The sequence below is a fragment of the Felis catus genome, chromosome A2 (genome assembly GCF_018350175.1).
Source record: "Felis catus isolate Fca126 chromosome A2, F.catus_Fca126_mat1.0, whole genome shotgun sequence".
Classification (NCBI taxonomy): Eukaryota; Metazoa; Chordata; class Mammalia; order Carnivora; family Felidae; genus Felis; species Felis catus.
Window position 1 is genome coordinate 113,921,193 of NC_058369.1, and position 23,930 is coordinate 113,945,122.

A 23,930-nucleotide genomic window follows, 5' to 3' on the forward strand; every position below is an offset into this window, starting at 1 on the left:
TTTAAAAAAATTAAATTGTAAAAGAGGTTACAATGTTAAGGGGATTATTTTTAAAATTATCTTTATTTGAAGGATAGTTGACACATTAGTTTCAGGTGTACAACATAGTGATTTGACACTTGTATACATTATGAAATGCTTACCATAGTAAGTGGTTACCATCTGCCACTGTATAAGGTTATGACTATATTCTCTGTGCTTTACTTTACATCCCTATGACTTTTTATTTTATAATTGTAAGTTTGTACCTTTTAATCCCCTTCATTTAAGCCCATCTCTCTATCTCATTCCCTTCGGGCAACTGCCAGTTTGCTGTCTGGATTTATAAGTCTGTTTCTGTTTTGTTTTGCTTGTTCATTTGTTTCGTTTTTTAGATTCCACACATAAGTGAAATCATATGGTATTTTGTCTTTGATCAGACTTACTTCACTTAGCATAATACCGTCTAGTTTCATCCATCTTTTATAAATGGCAGGATTTCTTTCTTATTTTATGGCTGAGTAATATTCTATTGTCAGTATGTACCATATCCTCTTTGTCTGTTTATCAGTGGTCACTTGGGTTGCTTTCAGATCTTGGCATAGGAGTGTGTATGTCTTTTCAAATTAGTGTTCTTTTTCTTCCCAGAAGTGCAATTACTGAATTGTATGGTATTTCTATTTTAATTTGTTAAGGAACCTTCATATTATTTTTTACAGTGCTTACACCAATTTATATTCCCACCAACAGTTCCCTTGTTCCTCCATTCTCATCAACAATTATTTTTTTGTCTTTTTGATATTAGTCATTCTGACAGTTGTGAGGTGATAGCTCATTGGAGTTTTGATTTGCATTTCCTTGACAATTAGTGATGTTGAGCATCTTTTCATGTTATCTGTTGTCCATCTCTGTCTTCTTTGGAAAAATGTCTTTTCTGGTTCTCTGCCCATTTATTAATCAGGTTTTTTGTTGTTTTTTTTTTTGGTGTTGAGTTGTAGGAGTTCCTTATATATTTTGGATGTTAACCCCCTTATCAGATACATCATTTACAAACATTTAAGGGGAATCTTTGCCACATCCCCTGTTCTAACCCCGAGAGGACTGTATTTAGTCTTGTTAACTATTCTTACATTTTTATTCTTCTTCTGATGGTTGTTGTATATCTAAATAATATGCTTATGTTGTTATCGATCTGTCAATATTAGGCACTGTCTCTTGACTTCTTACATTAAGAGTTAAGAAATTACTTCACTTTACATCATCTTTTGACATTCAGGTTTTTTTTTAACTGAGGGCCGGCCTGACACTGTCTCTTGACCTTACTACCCTGTGTTAGAGATACTAGCATTCACCTCTTAACTTCTCTTACCTATTTCTTTTCTCTTTTTCTTCATGTTAAAATGTTTACTTTCTCTTAAATAAGCACTGTTTCCGTTTTTTTTGTAGCTTAGTTCTTAAAGTAGAAAACCAATAAATAATAATGTTATGACTGTGATGGGATGAGTCTGATTATATATCTTTTCCTGTTTTTTTCTTCAATTGTCTAAATTCCTTTTTTTACCCTTGCATTGGCTAACTTTATCACCTCCTTTTGTTATTTAACCTTTTCAAAAATAGTATTAATTCCGTCCAATTTATCCTTTCACTTGGAGGTTCCAGCTTTCTAATCAGTCGGATTCTTCTGTAAGGCTGCTGCACACTATAATCTTGAGACTTTTTTTCCCTGCTGTCTTGGTTTTGATCCAGTGTTCTCAAGATCTCCTCTCTTCATTTTTCTTAGTTTACTTGATTGCCAGAAAACATTCTGAAATGCTTCCTACAGTAAAGCTCTAGGAAGTAAATTTGTCTGAAAATGTCTTTCTTCATTAAAAAAAAAAAAAAAGTTTTTGAGAGAGACCTCGCATGTGCGCACAAGCAGAGGAGGGATAGGGAGGAAGAGAATTTCAAACAGGTTGCACGCTCAGCTCAGAGCCTAACGTGGGCCATGATCCCACAACCAAGAGATCGTGATCTGAGCCAAAATCAAGAGTCAGATCCTCAACCGACTGAGCCATCCTGGACCCCTGTCTGAAAATGTCTTTATATTGCTTTCCCAGTTAATAGATGGCTTGGCTAATATAACAGAATTGTAGGTTGAAAATGATACTTAAAACATTAGTGGCACTGCTCTATCATTTTCTTGCATTTGTTTTATTAATATGAAGTCCATTGTTATTCTTCTCTTCCTTTTTTGTAGGTGACCTAATTTCCCCTGTCAGCTTTTAAAAGCTTGTTTTCTTATTTACTTATAATTTTTACCTTGAAATAGTTTTACAGAAGAAGTTGTGAAGATAGCATAGAGAGTTCTTACATCCCTTTCACCCAGCTTCCTGTAATGCTAACCTCTTCCATATTCCTGTAATTTATGAAAACTAAGAAGTTGATATTGGTATAATACTAGTAATTAAATTACAGACTTTTCCACAGATAATACCTTTTCTGTTCCAGGATTCAATCCATAACACCACATTCTATTTATTTGTCGTGGCTGTTGAGTCTCCTGTAATCTGAAATTTCCTTACTCTTTTTTTTATTTATGTACTTTTTTTTTTTTTACTCACCTTGACACTTTTGAAAGTTAGGTATTTTGTAGAATATCCCTCAATTTGTGTTTGTCTGGTATTTTCTCATGATTAGAGTGAAGTTACGAAATGTTGTTGGGAAGAATATCACAGGTATCATTGCCCTTCTTCATCACATTGCATCAGGAAGTACACGATGTCCATGTATCTTATTGTTGGTGAATTGGTTAAGATATTGTGTGCCAGGTAGCTCCACTGTGAAGTTGTTTCTTCTTTCCATACACTGTTTATTGGAAGCAAGTTATTAAGTCCGGTCTACACTAAAGGGGCGGTGAAGTAAACTCTATCTCTTGGAGGGAAGAGTGACAAAGAATTTTTGGATGTACTGTAAAACAACCACTGTAATGAGTAAATATTTCTCGAGAGGGGGTAGGGCAGGGGGAAGGTCGTATTCTTCAAGGCTATGCAATTATCCTGTTTCTCTGTAAAGAAAATCCTGTTTCCCTTTTAGTATTCCTCATTGTTTCTTGCCTGCAGCAATTACTTTATTGTGTTAAAGGCCATTTTTTATTTCCCTTTTTTGCTTCTCCAGTTTTTAGTTTTGGTTCTTATACAAGGAAGATTTATACCTTCTTCCCCAATTATTTGTTTATTTGTAATCCAGCATGGACTCATGAGTATTTATTTTATTTTGTGGGTTATAATCCAATATTGTCATTATTTTCTGGCTCACATTGTTCCATCTTTGGCCAGTTGGAAGTTGTTTTAGATTGCTGCCTGTATCCTTTTTGACATGCCCCCATTCTTTTTTTTTTGTCTTGTTTTTTTAACTGTAAGAGCCTCTTCTAATCTTTGTTTTTTTAATTGCATAATTATGTGTGTTTGCATAGTTTTCAATTTATTGTGCAGACCTGTTGGACTTTTCCACTCAGGGTTCACCTTCATCCCCTTTCCACCTTTTCTCTCATTTTCCCTTTTTTATTCTCTATTCTTTTTGCAGTCTTACTTTGTCTAAGTGGGATGCCCCTACATTGATTTTTTTTTTTTAACATCTTACAGCTTTTTTTTGGCTTTTTACCTTTTAATTTCCTGTGAGATTTCTTAAGTTTATACTCAGATATGTCTTCTGATTTTTTTTTTTCCCAAGAGTGCTTTTCTACTGTTTCTTTTTTATAGCATACTCTTCTCATTGTATGGATGCAGGAGTTTGCTGAAAATCAGAGTTTTCCAGCTAAGTATTTTTTTTAATATTTATGTTTCCTCCAAGGTAATTTTTTTTTTTTTTTTTTGTCTGTACCTTGCTTTTTCCCATGTTATAGGCTTTCCTGAATTGTCCAGTGGTCCTTGGCCTTTATTCAAGTTGATGATGGTGATTGGTAACTATGTTGGAATGAAAGATTAAGGAAGTCTTATGAACTGGTGGCTTTCATTTTAGGCAACTGGGCAGGGATACTGTGTTATAATGCAAGATACCTAATTACCAAAATACTGTAATGTACTGTGGGGCAACATTTCTTTCTTTTTTTTTTTTTTTTTAATTTATTGTTTAATTTACATCCAAGTTAGTTAGCATATGGTGCAACAATGAATTTAGGATGCCCTTTTTACCCATTTAGACCATTTGCCCCCTCCTACAACCCCTCCAGCAACCCTCTGTTTGTTCTCTATATTTAAGAGTCATTTATGTTTTGTGGGGGCACATTTCTGTAGATAAAAATCATCAAATGTTTTGACCCAATTTTTTGATAGTAGGATTAATGATCCATGTACAGACTTCAATTTACTCTTTTATGTTGCATGTTTCCCTCTCACCGTTTTGAGTCCAATATTTCTACACAATTCTATAGAAGACAGATTGGCTCTCTTCTAGATATATCTTCTTCCTTAATAATCTGTATTCTAGTCTGCAGAAATTTGGTAAAATCAAAACTTATATAGCATTGCATAACACAAGTGAGTTTCATAGGAATTTTTCCTCCTTTGTCTCCTAGCAATGACCCTGTGGGCACTGAATAGCTGTAATACATAGCAAACACCATGTACATCCAGCCTGAGAACTGAGAAGAGAGGCCTCTCTACCCTGGGGCCAACTCTATTTGTAGGTTGTGCTGCAGTAGTGGCAGCAGAGACCTGAAAACCTGAGAAAATACCTGCCATCTCTGGCCAAAGAAACCCAGAAATGGGGCCCTTGGTTTCTATTGAATATGAGGAGGGTCACTATTATTTTACTCTGTTGCTATTTTAATCTGAAGGCCCTGACACTATTGTGTATGTGCAGAATGGTGTAGGATGCCTCAAGAATTCTGGCTTTCTGGCAGGAGGAACCAAGAAGAAGGGATATCAGTTGGAAAGTATGAGGGAAATTTTGGAGAGATCTGTGAAAGGTGATTCCCTAATTTCATGTATGGAACAGAATAAATTCTGGGCTTACCCGTGAGCTGCACATGCACAGAATAGACCCAAAGAACCATAGCAAACGCTTCAAGAAGTGAACTGCCTTATAAACCACTACCTGATTGCCAGAATGTGCTGAGCAGACCTAAACATAACAAACTCTTTGAAAATGATTTAATATGGGAACCGGTAAAGAAGGCAAGATAGAACTAGTCTGAAACCAGATAGGTCAGTTGCCTACTAAAACAAAAACTTAACGTTCTCCAGAGGATTCTTTAACAGGATGCAAAGTCACCACAACGTAATATCCAAAATGTCTGGGATACAACCCAAAATTATTCAACATACTGTGACTCAAGTAAAGTTGACTTTGTGACTTTGTGACTGTGTCAAGATGATCCACGTGTTAGAATTACCAGTGACTTTAAAGCAGCTATTATAACCATCATTCGTGGACTAAAGGTAGACATGTTTGAAATAAAAAGAAAGGCAGAAGTTTTCAGAAGCAAAATTGAAACTCTAAAAAAGAACTAAATGGTAATTTTGGAACTGAAAAAAAATGCATTATGCAAAGTTAAAAATTCATTATATGTGCTCAATAGCAAATAGAGATAACAGAGAAGAGTCACTGAAGTTGAAGATAGTTCACTAGAAATTATACAGTGTAAAGAACAGAAAAGAAAAAAGATCAGGGGAAAAACATGAACTAGGTCTCAGGGACTTGTGGAACTTACAAAGTTTGTTGTCATTGGAGTTCCAGAAGGAGAGGAGGAAAAGTGTGATGTAGAAAAATCTTTGACAAAATAATGAACTGAGACTTCAGCCATTATTAGGTGTAAATTATAGATTTAAGATGCTCGTTGAATTCCAAACAGGAATTGACAAGAAATCATGCCCAGATACATGATAATCAATTTGCTAAAAATCAAAGGTAAAGAAAAAATCTGGAAAGGAGTCTGAAAAAATGACACATTATGTATAGAAGAACAGAAATTTGAACGATGAATGATTTCTCTTCAGAGAATATGGAGGCCAAAAAAAGAAAAGAATTGCCAACTCAGCATTTTATATCCAGTGAAAGTATCCTCAATAAGAAAGGCAAAACAAAGGGATTTTCAGATGAAGAAAATCTACGAATTTGTTGTCATGTTTTATGACATTTTATGATCTTTATCTGCTAAATATTTATGATATTTATCTACTCAAAAAAAATGCTAAAAGTTTTTTAGGCTGAAAGGAAATCATACCAGAGAAATTTAATTTAAAAAAAAAAAAAGCAAAATAAATGGTAAATACTTGGGTAAATATAGCAGACTATTATTCCTCTGCTTAAATTTTTAAAAAATGTTTGTTTAAAATAAAAATCTTAATACAGGTATATTTCATTGTATGTGAATGTAATATATGTGGTAAATACAGTGTGAAGTGGAGAGGGTAAAGAGTCTATATGGTTGAAACTTCTTTGTTTTACTGTGAAAATCTAGAACTTGGTATATGTGTTATGAAAAGTTAGATATGCATATTGTAATCCCTTTTATCGGCTACTAAAAATACAGAGATAGGGGGGTAAGGAGAATAAATTAAAATAGAATGCTAAATGATAAATAACCCAAAAGAAAGGAGAGAAGGGAAAAACAAAAATGAAAAACAGGACAGAAATGGAAAACAGATACCAAAATGATAGACTTAAATATAATCAATAATTATGTATAATACAGACAAAACAGACTTCATAAAACAATGAAAATTACTGGATATGACAAGACATTTCTTAATGATGGAATGGCTCACTTTCCACGTAGGCATAACAATTCTAAATACAATAGGCACTTAACAACAGAGCTCTAAAATCTATGAAGCAAGAAATGATGGAACTAAAAGGAAAAATAGACCAATCCACAATTAGTCTTGTAGAGTTGACACTCTTTTCTTAGTAATTGTTACAAGTAGACAGAAAAGTAGAAAGGATATAGAACATTATCAGTCAAATTGCACTGGCATTCATAGAACACTTTAGCCAATTAAAACAGAATATTTTATATATGAGTACATGGAGCATTCTTGAAGATTATGTTCTTTGCCATGATATACACCTTAACAAATTAAAAGAATAGAAATCACACAAAGTATGTTCTCAAATCATAATAGAATTAAACTGTAAGTCAGTAACAAAAATATCTGGGAAACCTCCAAATTTTGGAAACTAACCAACACATTTCTGACTAACCCTGTGCGTCAAGAGGATATCTCAAAGGATACTACAAAATATTTTCAGTTGAATGAAAATACATATCAAAATTTGTGGGATGTAGGTAAAATAGTACTTGGAGGGAATTTATGGCATTGAATGCTTTTATTAGTAACAAAGAAAGGTTTTAAGTCAATAATTCTTAAATAGAATGAGCTTGTACCTTAAAGAGCTAGAAAACAAATGAATCAAACGCAAAACAGGAAGTTACGAAGCAATAAAGAGGACAAATAAAATTAAAAATAGAAAAATTAATAAAGAAGATCATTCAAACCAAAACTAAGTTTTCTTTGAAAAGGTAGAATTGAGAAGTCTAGCCAGATTGGCCAAGAAAATTTATCAATGCCAGGAATGGAAAAGGGAGATATTATTAGAGCTCCTACAGACAATATAATAGTAAAGGAATGCTGTGAATAATTCTACACTCTGAATTAGATGACTAAAGTGAAGTGGATCAACTCCTTAAAAGACACAAATGATCAATACTTGCTCAAGAAGAAATAAATAATATGAATAGCACCATATGTATTAAAGAAATTGAATTTTAACTAAAAACTTTTGACAAAACCCTAGGCTCAGAAAGAAAACCTTATTGGCAAATTCTACTATATTAAGCAATAAATGATACCAATTCTGCAGTCATTTTTAGAAAATAAATGAGGGAACACTCAAGTATTTTATGAGGCCTTCATTAACTTGATACTAAAACCAGAGAAAGACATTACTAGTAAAGAAGAAAAAAACAGACCAATATCCTCATAAATACAAATGTCAAAATCCTCAACAAAATATTAAACCAAGTCCAGTAATATATTAAAAAGACTAATATATCATGACTCAGTTGTGTTTATTCTAAGAATGAAGGCTGATTGAACATTCCAAAATCAATGTAATTTACCATATTAAGAGAAGGAAAAAAATCGTATGATTACTTAAATACATACACCAAAAGCATTTGGGAAAATCTGCATTTGGTTTGATAAGAACTCTCAGCAAACTTAAGAATTAAAGGTTATATCCTTAACCAGGTAAGGGGTATTTGTTAAAAACTTATAGTTAAGTTTTTACTTAATGATGGAGGACCTAATACCCATAGGATAAGGAACAAGGCAGAGATGTCTGCTTTTACTTTTTTTTTTTTTTTTTTAATCAATCTTCTTCACCATTGTACTGGAAGTCCTACCCAGTACACTAAAGCAGGAAAAGACATATAGATTGTAATGAAAGAATTAAGTGTCTTTATTTGCAGACACCCTGGTTGTCTAGTTAGAAAAACCCTGGTATCTATCAAAAAGGCTGTTCATACAAATAAATGTTTTTAATACAACACCAAAAGTACAATCCATAAAAGAACTGATAAATTGGACTTGATAAAGACAAAAACTTTTGCTCTGTTAAACATTTTCTTAAGAAAATGAAAACACGAGACACACACTGAGAAAATATTTGGAAAAAAAAAACATCTGACATGTACTTTCATCTAGAATATATAAGGAATTCTCACAGCTCAACAATTTGTAAACAGAAAACCCAGTTTTTGAAAATTGGCAAAGGATTTGGACATTTCACCAAAGAGGATATACATGTGAAAAGCACATGGAAATATTCCACATCACCTGTTATTTGAGGAATGCAAATTAAAATTGCAACAAAATACCAGCACACTTCTGTTAACATGGCTAAAATTAAAGACAAGGACACCAAAATCCTGACAATTAGAAGCATTGGCAAGAATGCCAAGCCATTGGAAATGCAAAATGGTACAGCATCTTTGGAAACATTTTGGAATTTTCCTATAAAGTTAAACATATATTTAGCAAATACGACCTAGCAATCTACTCTTGAGTATTCACCCCAAAGAAATAAAAACTATGTTCACACAAAAAGCTATGTATATATGTATAGCAGATTTTATTTATAATCACCTTAAATTAGAAATAATCCAAATATTCAACTGGTAAATGGATAAAAAACTGTGTTATATTGTTGGAAGAGGTAATTGAGAGGATTTGACTGCTGGCTGACCTGCAAGCTGAACCTGTGTAATCAGAGGCTTCTCACCTCCCTCCCATGTCCTTGTAATATACATTGTGCCCACTCTTCCCACACTGGGAGCTATTCTAAGGATGTAGCCTTGAGAGAGAGCCGTGTTGAAACCATCTGGACAGTGTATGTCACTGAACCCAGTTAAGACTTCTGTGTAAACTTTTAAGATTTGGCAAGTAGGTAGAGATCTATTCATCTGAAGGCTATCCAAAACAAGCCTCATAAGTAAGTTCCCTTTCTTGTAAGTTAAAACTTGCACCTACCAATGTGGAATGGTCTGCCTCTTTTGGTTTCTTCTTGCCCTTTGTGTAAACGGCCAATTTGTGAACCAACACATATCTATACAAGAGAGTACCACCCTTCAACACAGAGGAATGCATTATTAATATACACAACCACAGGGATAAAATTCAGATGCATTATGTTAAGTGAATGATCTTAGCATCAAAAGCCTACCTATTATATGACTTCATTTATATGACATTATGGAAAAGTAAAAACTATAGAGACAGAGAACAGATTATTGTTTTCTAGGGTGAAAAAGGGTGAAAAAGAGAATTTAACTATAGAAAGGCTTTGTGAAGGAATTTTTGGAAGTGATAGCAACTCTTCCATATGTTTACTTTGTTGATGACTAAATGACTTAATACATTTGTCAAAATTCACAGAGCTATGTACCAAGAATAATTTTACTGTATATAAATTAAAACAGTTTTTAAAGTGTGAGACAAAGTCTTATCTTTGAGAAATTAAATTGAAAAAAAGGGAGATTTTTTTTTTAAGAATCCAAAGCCATTTTCATATGCTTCATACATATGCTTCAATATCATACACTTCTCTTAACTCTTCCAAGGATAATAGGATTTGAGCCAGAGGAACTTCTAAAAAGGATTATGTGCAACCCTGTCATTTTATAAATAAGGACTAACCTGAAGTCTTAGGAGGTTGATTGATTTCTTTACTAAGGCCCAAACTTAGTTCCTTGAGCCAAGTTGAGAGATTCATGATTAATAAGAATAAGCCATGGGAGTAGTAAACAAATTGAGACAGGCAGTAAATGTAGTAACTAAAATTTCTGGGTCCTTTCAGTGTGCAGGGATTTTTCTAAATGCTTTTTTGCATTCATTTTCTAATTTAATCCTTTGAGCAATAACATAAAATAGGTATCTCTGTTATTCCTAGTTTTAAATGAAGAAACTAAGAATTGGATAGAGAAGTTGCCCAAAGTTCATGGCTAGTAGGTGAAGCAAAATCAAAAAATTTTTATCCTGATCTAAGATCCAATTCATACAAAAAAAGAAAGTAGCATATGTCAAGACCTATAAACAGTTCAGTGTTTGGGAACCATAATATTTGTGACAATAGATTAAACAAAAAAAGGTTGGCAGAGGCCAGTTACTGTAGGATGTTATATTATATACTATTTAATTTTTTTTTTCCACAGCCATAGGAAGTAGGAAACCACTGAAAGTTTCCAGCAGTTAATCAGGTAGTCATCTTTTTATTTTAGACCATTTGGCATTTGTATGGAGAATAAATTCACAGGGAGTAATATTGAGACCAATTATCAAAGACAATTGTTAAGATCCTAAGTAAAACAGAAGTTGTAACAATACATAGGGACCCATTCCAGGAAATGTTTGTGCAATAAAATTGACAGGACATGGTGATTATTAAATGTGAGAAAAGAGATAATTGGTACCAATGATAACTGCTACCAAATGAAATGGAGAATACAGGAGAAGAATAAGTATATTGTAGAATTTTCTACCTCCCTTCACTTCTCTCAGTTTTGTTTCTTATGCTTCAGGGCTCTATTGTTATGTGTATGTATATGTATGATTGCTATATCTTCTTGATGGGAATGAGTCTTTTATCATAAAGTGTCCTTGTTTGTAGTTACTATTTTTATCATATTGGTCTGTTAAAACAACTATTTCAGCTCTCGTTTGCATGTTATATCTTTTTTCCATCCTTTTACTTTTAGCCCATTCATGCTTGAGTTTAAAGTGAGCCTCTTTTAGACAGCATAATAGTTGGATCGTGTTTGTCTTTAATTTATTCTGGCAACCTCTGCCTTTTAATTGGAGCATTAATACATTCATTTGATGGAATTACTGATGAGGGCTTCCACCATTTTGGTATTTGTTTTCTGTATGGTTCTGTCTTTTTTGTTCCTGTATTCCTCTGTTATTGGCATTTGGTGTTAAATAAATAGACCTTGTGTATTATTTTAATGTCATTTCTTTATAATAATGTTAATATATTTTTTTCTTAGTGATTGCCTGCTTTGGGGATTACAGTTCACATATTACAATAATCTTGGTGTACAAATCTACTAGCAATAAATTCTTCAAGTTTTTATTAATCTGGGAATATCTGAATTTCTCCTCATATTTGAAAAATAGTTTTGCTGTATATAGAATTCTTGGTTGACAGGACTTTCCTTGTATCATCTCAGTGCTTTCTGGCCTCTATGAGCTCTGATAAAAAAAAAAAATCAGCTGCTATTATTTGACAGTCCTTTGTAGGTAATGCATCACTTCTCTTGCTACTTTGTAGATTCTCTTTGTTTTTTACTTTAAGCAGTTTGTGATATGTCTAACTGGTAATCTCTTTCCATTTAACCTATTTGGAGCTTATTGAGTTTCTTAGATGTGTACATTAATGTTTTTCATCAGATGTGGGAAGTTTTCAGTTATCCTTTCTGCATATATTCTCTCTTTATATATCTTGGAACAATAAATCTCTCACTCTTTGTGTGTATGTTGGAGTGCCCTTCAATACTCATCCAGATAGTTGACGACTCTGTTTTAGCCTTCACTTTCTGCTTATGCAGAGCCTCAAAAGTTAAGCACACATGAGAGTTTGGGCCTTCTCAGGCTTTTCCTGAGCAGGCTCACAGCTTTCATTTCCATTTTCATTTCATTTCATTTCATTTTTTATTTTAGAGAGAGAGTGTGTGTAAGCTGGGGAGGGCGGTAGAAGAAGAGAGAATCTCAAGCAGGCTTCACACTCCACATATAGGACACTGCAGGGCTCGATCCCACAACCTGAGGACCATGACTTGAGCCGAAATCAAGAGTCAGACCCTCAACCTAAGCCACCCAGGTGTCCCCAGGCTCACGCTTTACAGTATATATGTGGCCATCTAGATTCCAAGGAAATGACAGGGCTTTTTTTCAAAGCCACTATGGTATTTTATCTCCCAGCTCCTCCTTTTAAGCTTTTTGTTCAGTCTTTTTGTTTGTCCCAAGTGTTAATCCACTGCCTGGGGCATCCATGAAGTTAAAACACTTACCTACAATTGTTTAGACAAACACCTGTTCCTTTCTGGCCCTGAAAAGACTTTTCACATTGGACTACCTCCAGGTCAGGTTCAGTACAATAGTTTTCAAGTGAAGCCCTCCAAAGAACCACTAGACAGATTAGACAGGTCACATAAGGCAATTCCTTGGAAATGAGGTTTTGAAAGAGTTCCAGCTCTCTTCTCCCTCTGGTAGCTAGTGGGCCTTCTGGGGAGTTTAAGATGGAATTAGGGAAGTTAAAATACCATAAAATTTGCTGTTCTAATCAAGATTCAGCCTTTTTTTTTTAATAAGCAATGATGAATTTTGTGATATTTTAAATGATGTAAATGGCATATCTCAGAGATGTTGAATTCCCAGTTGGGTTTAGAAATCTGGATCTTGATGCCATTGTTCATTTATAGATCACAGTTAAAACTATTAGAGTAGATAAGATTGCTTTAAAAAAGCATTTGTGATAAAATTGACCATATGATTCCTATATTCAAATAGATAATTGCTGAGTGAAGAAATGAAAACTTCCTCATAATGCAAATTGATGTCCTTATAAGTCTCAAGTCTCAGCCCATCACTCAGAACAGCCTTGCAAGCCTATTTTTTGGGGGTCAGATTCCACTTTTTTTTTTTTTTTTAATGTTTACTTATTTTTGAGAGAGTGAGCACGTGCGAGCAGGGGAGGAGCAGAGAGGGAGACAGAGGATCCAAAGAAGGCTCTGTGCTGACATCAGAGTCCGATGCGGGTCTTAAATTCACAAACCAAACAGATCGTGACCTGAGTAGAAGTCAGATGCTTAACCGACTTAAGGCACCCAGATGCCCCAGCTTCCACATTATTTTAATAATTATCTAAATCTACTTGGAGCGCCTGGCTATCTTGACCAGTGAAGCATGTGACTTGGTCTCAGGTTGTGAGTTTAAGCCCTGTGTTGAGTGTAGAGATTACTTAACAATAAAATCTTAATAATAGTAATCATCATCTCAGTCTTTTTGAGTCTTATTGCCATTGTCCTTCATACTCAACCTCCCTTTACTCCTAGTTTCTCTAATTTGGGAAGATGTAAGCCACATGACTTATCTGAAATTATTTTTCCTCCCCCTTTTAATTTACTTTTATCTACAGGTAATGACAGAGGAGAAATGAAGGTACTCATGAAAGATTCATTTAGATATTCTAGGCTGGGTAGGTAAAAAAAGAGTATCCAGAGGGACCAATAGGTTATAAAGGTGTTGGAGGCAAGGATTACAGGAGCCAACAGGCCTCCCAGTTTGAATAACTAGCCTTCTTAGAAAAAAATTGAAAAATTGTTTATTTAATGTGGGTTGTAAATAAATGGTGTTATTGTTACTAAGAAATTGTGTATGGTTGACCCTTGAACAGCACAGTTTTGACCTGCTCAGGTCCACTTATATGTGGATTTTTTTTTTTTATATATATAAATACTGTAAAGCACTATAAATATATTTTTCTCTTCCTTATGATATTCTTCATAATGTTTTCTTTCTTCTAGTTTACTTTTTAAATTTTTTAATGTTTATTTATTTTTAAGAGAGAGAGAGAGACAACATGAGTGGGGGAGAGGCAGAAAGAGAGGGAAACACAGAATCCGAAGCAGGCTCCAGGGTCTGAGCTGTCAGCACAGAACCCAATGCTGGGCTTGAACTCATGAACCGTGAGATCATGACCTGAGCCGAAATCAGATGCTTAACTGACTGAGCCACCCAGGCGTCCCTCTAGTTTACTTTATTGTTAGAATACGGTATATAATATTTTTTAACACAAAATATGTGTTAATTGATTATTTATGCTATTGGTAAGGCATCTGATCAACAATAGGCTATTAGTAGTTAAGTTTGGGGCAGTGAAAAGTTACGCGCAAATTTTCATTTGTGCAGGTATGGGGGTCGGTGCTCCTAATCCCTCTGTTTTTCAAGGGTCAAACTGTATATGCTACACATGGATATTTGATAAAAGTTTTTCATGAGCAAAGGGGTATGTTTTTTACTTATAACAAATGCCAGACATTTAAAAATGTCCCTGTCATGTGTTAAATTGTGTGTCTCAGAGGGATATGTTCAAGTCCTAACCTCTGGTGAATGTGACCTTATTTGGAAATAGGTTTTTTAAATAAAGATGAGGTCATACTACACACAGTGACTAAGATTTAGGACCTAGTGGACCCTAAATCCAATTACTGAGTAATGTCTTTGTGAGAAGGGAAGACGACACAGAGACACTTCCCACGTGAAGACAGAGGGAGAGATTAGAGAGATGCAGCTACAAGCCAGTGAATTCCAAGGATTCCCAGAAGTCACCAAAGCTGGGATAAGGCAAGAAAAAATTCTTCTCTAGAGCCTTTGGTGGGAGCATTGCCCTACTGACACCTTCATTTTCGACTTCTGGCATCCAGAACTTGAGAGAATAGATACCTGTCATTTGGAGCTACCCAGTTTGTATGGGCTTTCTTACAAAAGTCCAGGGAAACTAATACAGTCACTTAGTTCCTGAAATTAATTTTAGTTTAAATATAAAAAATTAATTTATTTTTTTCAAGTTTATTTAGTCTGAGAGTGAGTGAGCGTGCTCCAGAGGGGCAGACAGAGTGAGAGAGAGAGAGAGGGAAAGAAAGAATCCCAAGCAGGCTCCACACTGACAGTGTGGAGCCCAATACAGGGCTCAAACCCATGAACTGTGAGGTTATAACCTGAGCCAAAATCAGGAGTTGGTTGCTTAGCCGACTGAGCCACCCAGACGCCCCTAAAAAACTAATTTTAATTTCTAAATATATTATCAAATGACAAATTTAGAAATAACATTAATTCATAAAGTATGTTTTATGCATTATATTAGCTTAGATTTGAGGGTAACATGTTGAAAACAGATGAAAGGCAGAACTATGATAGCAAGATAATTGGCTCTTGATGGTACTTCAAATAAAGCTTAAAAGAGCTGATTTATTGCATTCATTCACATCTGTGATTTCATTTGACAATCAGGTTTTTTTCTGAGAGAGATTACTGTAGAGAATATTATGCTAAGAAGTAATCAAATGTAGTTTCTAAATATGAATCTTCTACTTAAATCCTTTTAAAAGACTACCATATTTTAACAATCATGTAATACAACATGGCCTTCTCTTAATAACCTAGGTAAAAGAAGCAATTCTTTTATCTATACTCAGTTAAACCAAAATTGTTTGAGTTATGTTCTTGATATTTTGTGGTAGAAATAAAATTTGGGGGGCATCTGGGTGGCTCAGTCGGTTAAGCATCTGACCCTTGATTTTGGTTCAGATCATCATCTCACAGTTTGTGAGTTAAAGTTCTGCACTGACTTCACACTGACAAGGTGCGAAGCCTACTTGGGATTCTCTGTCTCCCTCTCCCCCTGCCCCACTCGTTCTCTCTCTCTCCCTCCCTCAAAATAAATAAAGTTTAATAAAAAAGAAATGAAATTTGGAATTTGTCCTTAACATGCTTTGGGTACCTGTAATGAAGATACTTCACAGATTTTGAACCATATAGATCAGCCATCATTTATTTCCTTATTATGCTTTAATTTTTTTCGAGGTTCTGACTTAAGTAACTCTTGGTTTTCTATTGCTGCCATAACAAACTGTCTCAAATTTAACAGCTCAAAAGAACACACATTTATTGTATCACAATTTCTTTAATCAGAAGTCTGAGTAGGCTTGGTCTGGGTCCTCCACTTAGTGCCTCACAAAGTCAAACTCGGGTGTCAGCTGGGCTATTCCTTACTGACAGCTGTAGGAGAAAAGCTGCTTCCAAACTCACTGACACTGTCAACCAAATTGTTTTCGCTCTTGAAGGACACAAGTCCCTGTTTCCTTGCTGGCTTTCAGCTGTGGGCTGTTGTTTGCTCCTGGAGGCTGTCCACATTCTTTCTCATACTTTCCATGTGGCACCCTTCACCAATAGCAGGTCAAATCCCTTTCATTTCTAATCTCTCTGGTTTTTCCTTCTGCAACTCTGACTCCACCTGAAGAAAACTTAGCTTTTAATAGCTCATGTGATTAGATTGGGCCCGCTCAGTTAAATCAGAATAATCTTCCCGTATTAACCTCTGTTATCTTTGTTACATCCCTTGCCGTGTAATAAAACATATTCACAAGTTCCCAGGGATTAGGGCATGGACACCTTTGGGAGCCATTCCTGCCCGTCATAAGTAATCTAGTATCAAGTTTCAGTTTTTATTTGTACCAGCTATAAAAGTATTAATCTCCTAAGAATAATTATAAAATAACATAATTATAAATATAAGGAAGATACTGTATTACATTAGTACAGGAACTCTGACTTCCTTGCAATAAAGAGTAATGATAATTTTGGCCAACAATAAGAAACTTAGAAATTGACACCACAGAAAACACTTCTTTGTGGAAAAGGATAGCACAATAAAATGTCATTTCCCTAACATTAGTTTAATTGTGTAGCGTAATTTACTTATTTTGAGATTCTAGCCAACTTTCATTGCTTAAAATTAATTGACACCCACACCAGTTAGAAGTAGACAGACTAAAAGGTCCTCATACAAATGCTGTCACCATGATATCTCACGTATCTTACAGTTTGCCACTAGAGTATCTAGGACTTGAATTTCTTAATTGTTACTGATAGCTCCATGTGGTTGCAAATGACTATCTTAAGATAATGGGATGTTAAAATGTCAGAGACTCTCACTTGTTCATTTTTGTATCACTGTTGCTTGGCACATTGTGGATACTGAACAAATATTTGTTGAAAAATGAGTTCACAAATATCACCACAGCTAACAAAGACTTATTAAACAACTACCGTGTACAGGTTGATCATCCATTTGATTCAGGGCTTACTAAATGATCTTGTGTCTTCAAGCCATCACCACCTGATTTCTTGTGATTATTACTGGCCATTGTTGTTATAAAAGAACAGAGGACTGTAATTGCACTTTGATGGTGTAGCATTAAAAACCCAAACTAGAAATACAGTGCCTTGAATCCTGCTGTGTTACTAATAAGTTCTTTGATTTCCCAAGAAGATTAATTAATTTCTGAGCCTCAGCTCACACATTTATAAAATGAAAATGTGAAATAAGATCTTGAAGCCTTAAAATTTGTAAATTATGAATTTTTCTTTTGAAGTAAAATGGGAGACTTGAAATAGAGGAGTTCAAGGTTGATCTTAACCTAACACCCTCATTTAATCATTTTTTGGCCTTTTCTATGTATCTGCATTCAGGAAGAATAAATGTTTTTGAGAATTTTGTCTAAACCATGTACTTATCCTTTCATTTAATTTTTCAAGACTGAAAGAGAAAGTTTAAATGAGATATTGCCAATGTAATTTTTTTAGAAAATAGAAGCAAACACAAAGATGTGGGGGAATTATCTGATATGGATGGACTTGAACCTATAGATTTTCTATTGGTAAGTCAAAAGCAAGGCCGAGTAAAGAAGTCAGCCAAACTGAATTTCCTTATTATTCAAGTCCTAGTATCAGACTTGGAAAACATTTCTTTCCCTTAAGTAACAAACTTAGAGGAAAGGACTGAAGCTAATAGTTGATCTGTTGTGAACACGACGACACACCACTTAACCACATTTTTTTGTGCCCCATCCATTATACACAGAAGTGAAATGTCTTTTTTCTTTTAAGGTAACATTTAATTTGTTTTTATTCCGAAACAGAGAAGTAGTTAGTTCCTGTGGAGCTATCTTACATCTTAAGGAGAACATATTTCAGGGTCACTTTGTATACGAGAACCTGACAGCCTTATTCTATGAGATGTACAGATTATTAAATTTGAAACGCAGTATTCGCTTCTCATTTTTGCCTTGTGAAGAAACTCAGTGCACTATTAACTTATTAACTGATTTTATTTGAGGTAGTTCTAAGATAGTTTTTCTGCCTCCAGGCATTATTAATTTTTTTTTTAACGTTTATTCGTCTTTGAGAGACAGAGAGGGACAGATCATGAGTGGGGGAGGGGCAGAGAGAGGGAAACATAGAATCCGAAGCAGGCTCCAGTCTCCGAGCTGTCAGCACAGAGCCCAACGCGGGGCTTGAACTCAGGAACCGCGAGATCATGACCTGAGCCAAAGTCAGACACTCAACCGGCTGAGCCATCCAGGTGCCCTTGCCTCTAGGCATTATAATTGAAACAGAGACAGTAGGTAGTAAAGAGTAGACATGAGCCTTGAACTATATATTGTTATACCTGGAAGAGATTTTTGAGATTCTGTTAGAAATCCTCTTACTTTCAACTCGTCTGGGTGGCTCAGTCAGTTGAGCGCCCAACTTCGGCTCAGGTCATGATCTCACGGTTCTGGATTTTGAGCCCTGCATCAGACTCACTGTCTGCCCGGATCCTGCTTTGGATTCTCTGTCCTCTCTCTCTGCTCCCCAAAATAAATAAACATCCAAAAAAAAAAAAAAAGAAAGAAAGAAAGAAAGAAATCCTCATTTCGTAAATGGGGAAACTGAGGCACAGAGTGGCTCTTTAACTTGCTTCAGCTTTTACTTCCAGTTCTTAGCAGAACCAAGACTTGAACTCAACTCATTGATTCCTAGTCACATGCTCTTTTTCCTGTTCTGCGCTGCTTGTTTGATAGCGTTTTAAAATAAAACAGAATGAAAGTATTTTGCATCTGGTCAAAAGTTAAACAAAAGTATGGTATGACCAGAAGAGAAATTATTTAACATTATTATTTCATTTAAATAAAGCATGTATTTGGGGCGCCTGGGTGGCTCAGTCGGTTAAGTGTCCGACTTCGGCTCAGGTCATGATCTTGCAGTCTGTGAGTTCAAGCCCCGCGTCGGGCTCTGTGCTGACAGCTCAGAGCCTGGAGCCTGTTTCGGATTCTGTGTCACCCTCTCTCTCTGACCCTCCCCCATTCATGCTCTGTCTCTCTCTGTCTCAAAAATAAATAAACGTTAAAAAAAATTAAATAAATAAAGTATGTATGACTTCATTCACTGTTTTTTTGTTTAGGTGAAAAGAGGTTTGAATGCCCGGAATGTTCTAAAAGGTTTATGCGGAGTGATCATCTCTCCAAACATGTCAAAACGCACCAGAATAAGAAAGGTGGTGGGACAGCTCTTGCCATTGTTACCTCGGGAGAACTGGACTCATCTGTTACAGAGGTGCTTGGCTCCCCAAGAATTGTCACAGTTGCAGCCATTTCTCAAGATTCAAACCCAGCAACTCCCAATGTTTCAACCAACATGGAAGAATTCTGAAAAGTTATTTATAACAGAGACCTCTAGTGCTGCACTTAAGTTTACACACCTTTGAAAATCTGGAAATGGGCTGGTCAAGTGGATTACAGAGTAGGAAATCAATCATGTTTTCATTCTCGGCTTCTTTATATATTCCAAGATTTGGGGTCAACATGTGAAGTGTTGAATTTTTAGAAATACAAAAAGCAAACTGATGTACTGGTAACAGAAAAGTATTTCCTCCATACTATAAGTTGTAGCCATTTGGAAATATATCACATAATCTTTAAACTGAATTTTCCCCTCTCTTAACATCATGTGTTAACATGTTTAAAAAGACAGACCTCAGTAGTTTGCAGGCTGGACCTTAAGTGGACTTGTTTTCTTTGGAAGTACTTTGTTATAAATTCAGTCAGTAATAATTTTATGTAGATTTTTTTTTCTATAGCACAGAAAACAGTTAACTGATGATAGGGATAATATTTTATTTCCTTAGCTTGTTTTTTGGAAAATCAACCGAAAATAGTTTTGGCCGTCTTTTCTAAATGTTAGAAATTCTTCAACAGTTGAATTAGGTAAGTTCCACAAAAGTAATCTGAGATGCATCTCAGATCTTTATTACCACTACATTATAGTAGTGTGTATGCAGACAATCAGTGAAGTCCAATTACTTTCTCCATTTGGAGACACAAGAGGAACTTAGAGCTAAACTTTAGGTTAAATTTTAGATTGAAACCTTAGGAAAATACTGGGGTGGGGAGGGTGGTTAAAACAAACTCATAATAGTTTCAGGAAAATAAAATGAGGCAACCTAACATATGTAAGTTTTGAAGTTAGGATTGATGATATTCCTAACCCTAGGTTGAACCACAAAATTCATTTTAAATGTTTATATTGGAAATATTTGCCTAGAGTATAAATCATTCTGTAGTTTCATATTCTGTAAATATGAGTTATGTTGACAATGTGCAGAATTCTTTATGCTTTGACTTGGTAGCCAAAGAAAGAATTATCACACTTTTTTTTTTAAGGCCAGCAGAAAATTATCTTTTAACTACTTTACAATTTCCGTTTTCCTCTCTACTAAAATTTCGCCAACCCCATTTTATTTCTAGTACTGTGTTAGAAGGCTGGTTACGAATTTATAACATAGAAATATCTTTATGTTATGCCAATAACTGAATTTTCCCTAAAGAGACAGCCTAACAGATATATAATGATGTGATACTATGAAGCACGTTATTTTTTAAAAATCAGAATAACTTTCAAATAAATCACTAAGGAAAAAAATTATATTTTATTGTTTATGCATGGATCTTCTAGGAAAGGTGGCCAAAAGTCTCCTATGAAACAAATTTGGATTATACCAACAGTTTAAGTATTAGTAAGATATTTCTCACTTTAAAAATGTATTTACCTGGAAACATAATGGAATTGGAATTGACCATTTGAAAACTAAAACTTTTAACTGCCTGGTTTATTAACATTATTAGTTTGGGGACCGTTTGAATAAAGGTACGTGTTTTCTTGTGCATTTCTCTATTATTTCAGGAAAAGTACTACTCCTGCGAATTCTCTTCCAGAATCGTGGTGTTTCTTGTCTTTTCGATGAAGGAGAAATACTGTAGCGATCACTGTTTACACTGTGCACACTTCGGGCCAGCCCTTTGTAGCGCTCTGTAAAGCTGGAGGCCTTTTGTGCTTTCAGTTTGTATAAAAAAGCTTTGAGATTAAAGGAAAAAAAAATTTTTACACTGTGGTTATAAATTTCAAGTTTCTTAAAGCTTTTGTAGACTTGTAACAAAGTCTTTAAATTTTAGTTGGATTTTGTAAATTGTTTTGTATATTTTATTTAATGTACTCTTAACAACTGATGTATCTGGCTTTAAAACATCAGAATCAGTTTGTTGTTTTGTTTGGTACAGAGGAGCATTTGGTCGTGTGAATTTTAATTTTATTATATAGGAGCTGAAACATCAAATATATATTTTATCTATCATTATGCTACACAATCAGTGCTATAAATTTTTTTATGCAAAGAAACTTTCCTAATGTTTGAATCATGTTTCCTCAAAGTGACACTTTTCGTTGTTGTTAATACCAAGTATGAGCTCTCTGCACCGTTATTCCATGAACCGGTTTTAATGCATACCTGTGTATGCTCATCAGAAATGGAAGTTATTTTTTAATCAACAATGAGGCCTATTATAAATTTAACAAACTGAATCTGGATAGCTTTATAGCATATAAAATACATTAATTTGTGTTAGCAGGTGCACATTTCACCACTGAAATGAGAACTATTTTGACAGTCTGTTCTGCATACCATTCTGAATCCACTTTTCTGTCTTATAAGAATCGTAAATTTCAATGTCCTTTATTTGACTCAGTGGGATATAGCTGTTATAAGTAATAGGGCACAGATGTGCAGTAGAGTCATATTTAATGGCATTTCACTGTTCATTCCCTTTGCCACCGTTATAAAACTTTTCTTTATTGTAATTATCAGTGCAAAGCTATGTATTTATCATGGTAGAACTCCAGTGTTAGAATAGTTTTTTCTTACAGTATACTTTCTTTGGTTAGGTTTGTGTATGTGTTGCTGATTACATTAGAACTTGATGTTAAGTCATTATTTATCACACTCTCATGAGAGCAGTAATAAAAGTGTGTAATCTAGGAGAAAAAGTTAATTTGTCAAACTTAGATAAGCATGATGTTTAGGTCCTATTTTTCAATTTTATAACTGTTTTATTGCAACAATATTTGTATTTAAGTCTTCATTTTAATGCCTTGTGGTGTTTTTTTATGCATGTCACTAAGTTGTCATCCCACATAAATTGATGTGCAGCATAGGGTATTAAATCTACATAATGATTTTAAAACAGAAATAGTTGATGGTAAAATGTAAATGTTTTGCAAAAATTCCTTATAAAAAGTTTTGTAGTAACATTTCACTTGTAAATTTTTTTTGTAAAAAAAAAAAAAAAAGAAAATGAAAAAAAAAAAAAGATGAATCCAGAAAAAACCTGTTTCCCATATCCTAGAATTTAGACAATTATTCTGCCAGCAAAGCCTCTGGGGCTGTAATTGACATTTTTACAGTGCTGATTTGTATAAAATTTGTTTTTTGTGGATTTGGAAATAAAATCATGTACAAGTTGTTGCCTGCAATAACAATTGCAAGTAACCTATTAAAAATTCCCTTGAGTTTAACATGTTTCTTCATTTAATTATGTATACTATAAAGCAGCAATAAATTATTTGAAGTATCAACCTTCTTATCACGGTGAACACTGGGAAGTAAATGCTTCTCACTAGAAAACGTATTGGCAACTCTTCATAATTCCTGGTATAAGATCTGGTCACCATTTCTCTGAACATACTGCCAGAGAACACCGATGCAGATTTCATGTTAATTTGTAGCCATTGCCCTAGACATTTATGGAAATTAAAATTTGATTTAGGACATTTTTTACTTAAATGTTTTTAAAGCAGTAAATGTTAGGAAATTGTAGGAAGAGCTAAAAATGAACACATAATTAAAATACTATTTAAGCTCACAGAAATACTAAGAAGCAGAGTATGCCACATAAATGCCACAAAATCTGTAAGCAAAAGCTGTTGTCTTTTCCTCCGGGGAGAGCCCTACAGATCTCATAAAGAACCTTAGTAACATGATGAATACATTATTGTAACAACTTCACTTATCAGATTTCCAAGCTCAGGCCAGATTAGATGATATGGCCAAGTGAGGGGTGGGGGCTGGGGACGGGGGGGGGGGGGGGGGGGGGCGGTTAGGCAGCAGGGGAAGTCCCCTGGCTCACTGACAGAAGACTCCAGAAAGAGTCTTTTTACATCTAGTAATCTGGAGCTAGCTCTATAGGTTGCCTTTTACAGGAGAGCCCAAAGGTAAAGGTATGTTTATGTTACAGCTCAGTGTAGTGTAATATCTGTGTGTTCATAACAATAACTGAATCAAGAAACGGTTAAATTTGTGCTATTATGCCAAACAAGACCAGTTACGGAATAAATTGTTCAAGAAATTTGTGTCAAATTAAAGATGATAAAATTACCAGAAAAAGTCACATTTGGAAGCCTCAGGATGATACTGCATACAAGAAATGATTGTGAAATTGGAACATTAAAATTTTTTTTTTTTTTAATTTTTAGTATGAT

The 23,930-nt window shown here is 34.6% G+C and overlaps 1 protein-coding gene across 4 annotated transcripts in view; it reads left to right on the forward strand.

Annotated features, from left to right (window-relative positions):
- The window catches only part of SP4 (Sp4 transcription factor), an 82,746-nt gene extending 59,779 nt beyond the window's left edge, over positions 1-22,967 (forward strand). For 2 of the 4 annotated variants that reach the window (XM_023250429.2, XM_045052467.1), the window contains one exon: positions 19,525-22,967. In XM_023250429.2, coding sequence (XP_023106197.1) covers positions 19,525-19,772 — 248 coding nt within the window. In that variant the 3' untranslated portion in view covers positions 19,773-22,967. Of the gene's footprint in view, positions 1-3,859; positions 6,242-19,524 lie in introns of those variants that run through there. The other 2 variants (XM_023250431.2, XM_045052468.1) reach the window with 1 other exon arrangement.
- The last annotated feature ends 963 nt before the right edge of the window (positions 22,968-23,930 follow it).